This window comes from Gavialis gangeticus, unplaced genomic scaffold (assembly GCF_001723915.1).
Source record: "Gavialis gangeticus isolate Ggan-Ray unplaced genomic scaffold, GavGan_comp1, whole genome shotgun sequence".
In the NCBI taxonomy this organism is placed as follows: Eukaryota; Metazoa; Chordata; order Crocodylia; family Gavialidae; genus Gavialis; species Gavialis gangeticus.
Window position 1 is genome coordinate 208,806,970 of NW_017728992.1, and position 7,442 is coordinate 208,814,411.

Sequence of the window (7,442 nt, forward strand, 5' to 3'; positions counted from 1 at the left end):
TGCACATGAACCTAGTTTAATGTGCATTAACCAAAGAGCACAGGGGTTTTTAGCGATGCTTTAATGCACATTAAAATAGACTAATGCGCATTAAAGTGCATGTGTAGATGAAATCCAGCAGCACACCCTGCCCTGCCATGGTGACCCTACACAGCTCCCTGCCCCCAGATGGAAGCGGGCCCATGGACAGCAGCGTGCCCCGTGCTGGTTCCCAGTCCGTGCCTGCAGAGCCTGGCTGGTGTTTCTGCCTCTAGATGTCACTCTCCACTGCCTTTTCTTCCTCTCGTCCTATTTTTCTTTCTCCAAGATCCTGCAATTTTTTTTTTTTTTAAATTCCTTTCTGATCTCTTTCCGGCCATGTGTGATTGCAGTTTCCTCTGGGCGTCCATTTCAGCAGCCTGAAATTAAGCAGCAGACAGAGGGAGAGAGAAGAGGGGGGATCGCCCCCCGCTCATCCTGCTCCCCCAACAGAAGCAGAAGGAGCCGCTCTCAGGAATTCCCAGCAAGGCTCTTGGCGCAGGAAAGGGAAGCCGCCAGCGCCAGGCTGCCTATTTGGAGTACAGAGAGCCCCACATTCCCCTTCTGGGGGTCTCCCCAGCCCTGAATCTGCAAGACAAGCTGGCAGAGATGCCCTGTCCTCCCTGCACACCAGCTCCCACCTCCCACACCTATTTTGGCTGAAGGGAAGTCCTCCGGATCTGGCTGGGAAGCTTATGCACCATCTGAAGTGCTTTCCTCCTCCTCTTGCACAGCTGCCAAGCTTGGCCAAGTCCTGCCAGGGGGGCTTTTCTCCACCCCAGCACCAGCAGCTGCACCTCCCGGGGGTGACAGGACTGCAGCAATGTCAGTCTCCCTGCACCGGCGCTGGATAGATGGTTTTTCTGTCGCTCTGATTTGAAAAGCAGCCACCAAACCTACCTGTCTGCCTGCCCCTGTCACTGCTGCGGCTGTGTGATAGCGGGGAAGGCTCAGCGTGCTGACTGCTATCCTCTTCCTGAGCTGGAGACAAGAGAGAGAGGTTGCAGGGTCCATCAGTCCCACCCCTTCCTCTCTCCCTTCCCCTTCCAGAGAAGAGTCCTGGCTCTTTGCAGCATCTGTGGTGCATCGGAGAGCAAGCCAGCCCCAGGAGCTGCAGCAAAGGAAGCCCTTGCTTCAGGTGATTCAGGGGAGAGGAGCTGAGAAGAACAAGGTGCATTGGGTCTCCCGAGCTCTTGTCTTCGGTGCGTGACACGGATCTGGCTCTGCAATTCCACCAGGCGATGGCCACGCACTGAAGATGTCCGTGCTCAGGCTGAACAGCGTCAATGGGTTTCTGGAGGACTCCAGGATGGAGGCTGGGGATATGGGGAGGATCCTCAGGTGCTTGGAGATTGGCACCGTGCTGACCTTGTTCTACCAGAAAAAGTCACAGAGGCCGGAGCGCAGGACATTTCAGGTCAGGCTGGAGACCAGGCAGATCATCTGGAGCCGGACCCCGGAGAAGGTGGAAGGGGACAGTGAGTATATGAGCCGTGCTTTGCAAATCCAGAAAATAACTATCTGTAGGGAAGCCGGGCTTGGCAAGATCCCAGTGAACCCCCAGTCAAATGCAGTAGGACCTAGTGGGTTCAATCCTCCCTCTCCCCCTGGTATGGCTGTGCAGCTTGGGGCGCAGCTCTGTCGACTCCCCCGCCGCACAGAGGTGTTGTGGGGGCTCCATACGTAGCATTAACAAAGCTCCAAGCAGCACTATTTCAGTGCTCTGCCTTAGCGGTAATAATGGGGGGGTTGAATGGCAATGACCTTGCGTTTCCATCGCACCGGGGATGCGGAGGACATTGCCAGCTTCACCAATGGGACCCGCTGGATTTGCAGGGGTCGGTTTGCTAACTGCTAGTCAGCAACCGGCACTGAGCCGGAGCATGGGGGCTGCTTCATAGCTCGCTGCAGCACTGGGCAGCAGCCCGCGAGGATGGATGCAGCATTTGCCCAGGCGGGTGGATGCTGGGTCAGGGGAATGGGGTGCCTGGTGTTGGGGTTTGGCCTGGGTTGACGACCCTCCCAGACTGAGTGCAGGAGATCTGGGGCAGGCATGAGGGTATGTGATAGCATCCCGAAGAGGATGCCTCCAGAAGCAGTAGGCCTCCCAGCACTGGTTTATACTGGGTAGGAACATCACCTACTGAGTCAGCAGCAATCCTACGGCCAGCCTTGGCCTGGGTTTTCCCCTTGGAGGTCCCCAGTCAATCCTCTCTGACTGTCCGTGGTCAGCTTCTCCGCTGCGGGGTCTCAGCTCCTGCCATTATACCCACGACGTTCCCCGTGGTCCTCACGCCGTTATCACGCTTCTCGCAGCCAGTCACCGCCACAGTCCCTTTCTTTCCCTTGGCAGCTCCTTGCGCTCTCATTTATCTCTTCCTTTCTGATTGCACCAGGCATCGGGGCCGTTCTGGTGGCAGTCCTGCCAAAGGGAATGGAGTTCACAAGGGTGAATTTGTGGTGTTTTCCTGCGTTGCTCCTGTTGTGCCCTTTGCTTGCTGTAACCCACCCTTCCTGCCATCCAGCTTTCTCCTTGCTGGTCCCTTCCGCCCTCCCTTCCCTTTCATTCTCCGGGCTATTCAGTGTGGGGTGGGGGGATTCGGTCTCATCACTTATGCTACTCTGAAAAGCATGCCAATCTGTTTATCCATCTTGGTTGCTCAGGTCCTAATCTGTCAAAGGTTATTTCCCCTTTGTCATGTTCTAAATGGCTGATCCCATCCCCTTCTTTGTAACCACAGGCGGCCGCCTTGATCGTACGCAGGAAACCAGCATGAGTCGGGTGGAAAGAGTGCTCAGGCTCCCTGCAAAACCCGCGTGGGTAGCTCCGCGGTGGGTGCACCCCCTTTCGAGTGCATCCTTGCCCCGGGAGGTGACTATGCAAATGGCCCTTCTTACTCAGCAGTGCTGCTCCTCCTGCATTACGAGGGATGGAGCTGCTTGTTGTAGTGCCTAAACCAAAAGCAGCTTGTAGTCCTTTCTGCCCCATAGACGCATCTCAGCCCTGGGAGGAGATGGAGTCTGATGCAGTTTGTACCTCATCAACATGACACTGAATCCACTGCTATTGCCCAGGCCACCCGTGCGTGCATGTTGCTTTCCGAGCCTGCTCCGGATTATAGCGTGGAATTGCACAGGTGTGCAGAGAGAGTGAGTTTATTGAGTCATTATTACTGGCAGCAATGCACGGACCACAAAGAACCTGGCCGGACTCTCAGATCCAGGGTCGATGCTTATAGTAAAACCTATTTTGCTTTGCTTGTAAATAAATACAACCTGTTGTGGAGGCATTGAGAGAGGATGAATACAGATGGGTGCCTTTTCAGAGTAGTGCTGTCTGGTAGTGTAACTAGGGTGGGCGAATGGGACACCAGCTCCAGGCACAGATTTCAAGGGAAGCTGTAGGATGGCTGGTGTTGGGGGAAGCCCATGCTGCAGACAGGGTCTAGTAAAACTCGCCATTTCGTGGCGTGTATATAAGCAACGCGTAACGTGTACAAGTGGCCTCCAGTGCCTGGTGCACCCTGCCCCTGCCTGGGGTGCCGCAATTGCTAGCTATGCCCCGGCACTGCCTTTCAGCTGGATATTTGCAAAATGATGCAATGCTTCCCAGAGCGACAGCACTTTCCATCACCAGGCACTGCACAAGCCAGGCACAACAGGGGTGTCATATACATGGCTCGCAAAGCTGCAGTATCTGGCTCCTAGAGGGGCTGGGAGTTCAGGGGCACAGCATGAGTGGGGAACTGAAATTCAGGGTGCTGATCCCCATTGAGGACCTGCGCTGGCAGCAAGGGGTGAAAAGCAGTTGCATTAACACCCCTAGCTCCTTGACATGGCTTGCCCTACTGCATGAGATGGGTCCAGATCTGGTCTGTGAGGACCTCCACAATCTGGATCCAGCCCACAGACAGCCCCAAAGTCCAGATCCAGCCCAAGAGGCCAAACCAGTTTGACCTCCCTTCCATAGTTAAACACTGTGAAGCCAAGTTTGATATGGTTAAGCCCAGAGACATGGATATACAGACAGAATTTAGCCTTCACCTTTCAAAAGTGCCAGCCACTATGGGGTGCCGACCTTGACGGAGTGGACTCTTGGCTCCGTCATGGGCATTTAGTGGTTGATTTCAGTGAGGACAGGATTTGAGCCTGAGGGGTTTATATTCAGTGTTGCAGAGGACCAGAAATCCCACATAAAATTGCTGGGGGCTTCCAGTGCCTGGCCCTTCTAGAAAACAGGTCTGGCATGTCTGAGGTTGGGCTCTCAAAATAGAGGCCTGTGTGATTCACCTGGGAAGTCCGTGGCAGAGCTGGGAGTGGAAATCAGGAGCTTCTGGGAAGTAGAGTTTTTCTCTGACCATCCAACCACTTTGCCTGTCCAGGAAGCTCAAATGTTGCACTGAATTTCTGAATGCGGGTGAGGAAACCAGTGGGGATTTCAATAGTTTATAAACCCTTGGGAATGACAACTTCCTGCTGATTTTAGCCCACCCTTTTCTTCTTCCCCTCCAGGGAATTCTCTGTATTCTGGTTTGCTTATCCAAAAGGTCTTATATCTCATAGGGCGCATGTACATGTGCACTTCAATGTGCATTAGCCTATTTTAATGCGCATTAAAGCATCACTAAAAATGTGCTTTTTAGTTCATGTGTATGAAATTAGGCTAATGCGGAACAAAGTGTTACTAAAAACTGTCCTCCTTAGTTAATGCACATTTTCTTAATACCTCATAATGGAGGTACTAGATTTAATGTGCATTTAATGCACATGAACTAAAGTGCATTAATGCACATGTAATATGAACCATCACTATTATAGTTATGGTCTCGCTCAGGATCAGTCGCATTGTCCTGGGTGTTGTGTAAGCACAGCTGAAGAGACCATCTCTCCTGGAATTGATTTTGCTAGCTTTAATTTTGACCATTTCATTTGATATCACACAGTGTGTTAGCCTAATTCCTCCCGTTTTTCCAAGGGGGCAGGCAAAGGTTGTGCGGTGTTGCTAACCCGCCATCGTATACCACCCACCTGTTTCTTAGGTGTGTAAACTAATTCCCAGATGCTCTGCTTTTAAAGCAATTTGGGATCCTCCTATATAGGAGGTGGCACACACAAGACCAGCATCAGTGCATAGACGATAGGACCCACATTTTTCAGTACCTGTTTATGACGAGGCTTGTAGAAGTTCAAGGAGAAACCAACTCTCCGGCGTGTTTCTAAGTTGTCTCTGTTTCATTTCAGTATTAGTTGGCAAGATGATTGTTTTAGGGTCACATTATTTCTAACCTGTCTGGAGATGGTGCTGTGTGTATGGGAGGGGTGTATGTATACACAAGTATTTATATAGGTGTATGCCTAGGGACAGCCAAGGTGTCTGAGCGTGTGCTAGTGTGTGGATGCATTTCATTATGTACAGGCTGACACTGCATTTTGGAGTAGGTGTAAATTGATGCTGGATGGCTGCTTCTGAGTGCATAGCAATGACTCTGGGGATCTGTGGAAGAGGAAGGAAAGCATGGATTGGAGCAGAGACTGCTCTGGTCACTTTTGTCACCAGTATCATGACATTTAATATTTTTTCTTGACACTACAGCTCCTGCAATTGTGTACATGCTTTCACAACACTCTCTGGTTTCAGATTTTTCTTTTCTTTAGAAAGGGACGGTTTTAGCTATCCTGGTGAAGCAGAACCCCCATCAGCTCCAAAGCCGAGAGGCAAATTAATACAATCTGACATTTATTTGTTAAAATCCCAGGATTTAACAAACCTGACCCATCATGGTTAAATGGTTGTGGTTGGCAGTCCCAGTCTTGGGTATGTTTGCACAGATGGGACGGTGGAGTTTGGGATTAGCATAGGGGTGCAATGTGCAAGTGTGCAAGGGTGTTTGCTGGAGAGCTGGAGTGAATGCACTGATGCGTTTTGGATACATTAAGACTTAACATTTAGGTGGCAGGATGCAGCTTCAGAGCATCGTGCCAAATTAAACCCTAACCTTGGGAGAAACTGAGCTGGGTCTGTGCCAGTTCTTTGATTCCCGCAGTGATTTGGGAATTGCTCCACTCTCACTTTTGAACCTGCCGCACTCTTTCCCAATCAGTTAAGACTCCTGCTTCGTCCCTGAGATTTATTCTGGAGAAGGGTGCTCTCAGTGTGGCCGGAATGGATGCCCTGCCTGCCCAGCCGGGGGAGATGGATTTGCCATTGTGTCATAGCACTGAGCCAGGTTACAGGAACTAGCACCTGCTCCATTCGACTTGCTGTGGTATCGGTGCTTCACCTGCCTCTGGCACTGCCTTCCCCAGGCGGCCCAGAGCATGTCAGGACCAGTCCTTATGACCCTCTGGGGATGTGGTTTGGGATCTGATCCGCACTATACACTGACCATAAGAGACTTGCCCAGTGGATCAGTGTCAACATCAGGCTTGGCACACAGGTCATCCAGAGTCCCAGCCCTCCACTTCCATCACCATCTTGCCTGAGACACGCACACTCCTTTCTCCCGATGATGGGCAGACCGTGCCTTGGGGGAGAGGTGCTCAAACTTAATCAGCAGTATGAGGGCTCTAGCATGAAAGCAGTGATTTCTAGCATCAGCAGCTCTAGATTGCCATGAAATCCCTGTGTCCTGTGGTTGAAATAACAGCAAAAGCCTCTCTGAAGCACTCGGTTGCTGTTCTGAAGAGGATTTGGCAAACCCCCTCAGCAGCACGGGCTTCAGCCGGCCGTTTGCAGTAGATGAAGTGCAAACTTGCCCTTATTCCAGCTGCCTGGTCCGCAAACAGCCAACAGACCTGTGCCACCTTCCTGGGCATGTCAGACAATCAGGAAAGTGAGAGTAGCAGGGACCTCGCAAGGTCACTTCTAGTCCACTCCCCTGCTCCAGGCAAGATTGTCCTGGTCTAAACCATCCTAAGCAAGGGTTTGTCTGATCTAGTCTTAAAAACTCTGTGAACTATCAACCATGACTGAGCTTAACACCTGGTGACCTCTCCCAGTTCCCCATCACATGTACAGGGAAGAGATGCCTCTATCTGGTTCCTTGCTTGCTTACCGGCCCCCTCAGGCCCCAGGGGAGGCGCACCCCGACCCAGGGTCAGGGCGGATCTAGTCAGGGAACGTCTGGAGGGACGGGATGTGTTCAAACCAGCGGGTCCGGACGATCTCCACCCCCGAGTGCTGAGGGAATTGGCTGCGGTCATTGCGGGACCCCTGGCACGGCTGTACAAGCACTCGTGGTGCTCTGGTGCGGTGCCAGAGGACTGGAAGAGGCCAGTGTGGTTCCCATCTTCAAAAAGGGGAGGAAGGAGGACCCAGGAACTATAGGCCAGTCAGTCTTATCTCGATCCTGGGCAAGCTTTTTGAGAGTTATCCTGGTGCATGTCCACGAGGGGCCGGGGGGAGATCATGCTCAGAGGCAACC

At 52.2% G+C, this 7,442-nt stretch overlaps 1 protein-coding gene across 2 annotated transcripts in view; it reads left to right on the top strand.

Moving 5' to 3' along the window:
* Positions 1-284: 284 nt before the first annotated feature.
* LOC109305247 (1-phosphatidylinositol 4,5-bisphosphate phosphodiesterase gamma-1-like) overlaps positions 285-7,442 on the top strand; it is a 76,719-nt gene continuing 69,561 nt past the window's right edge. The window contains exon 1 of one of the 2 annotated variants that reach the window (XM_019528258.1): positions 285-1,496. In XM_019528258.1, coding sequence (XP_019383803.1) covers positions 1,277-1,496 — 220 coding nt within the window. In that variant the 5' untranslated portion in view covers positions 285-1,276. The remainder of the gene's footprint in view (positions 1,497-7,442) is intronic. The other variant, XM_019528256.1, reaches the window with a different exon arrangement.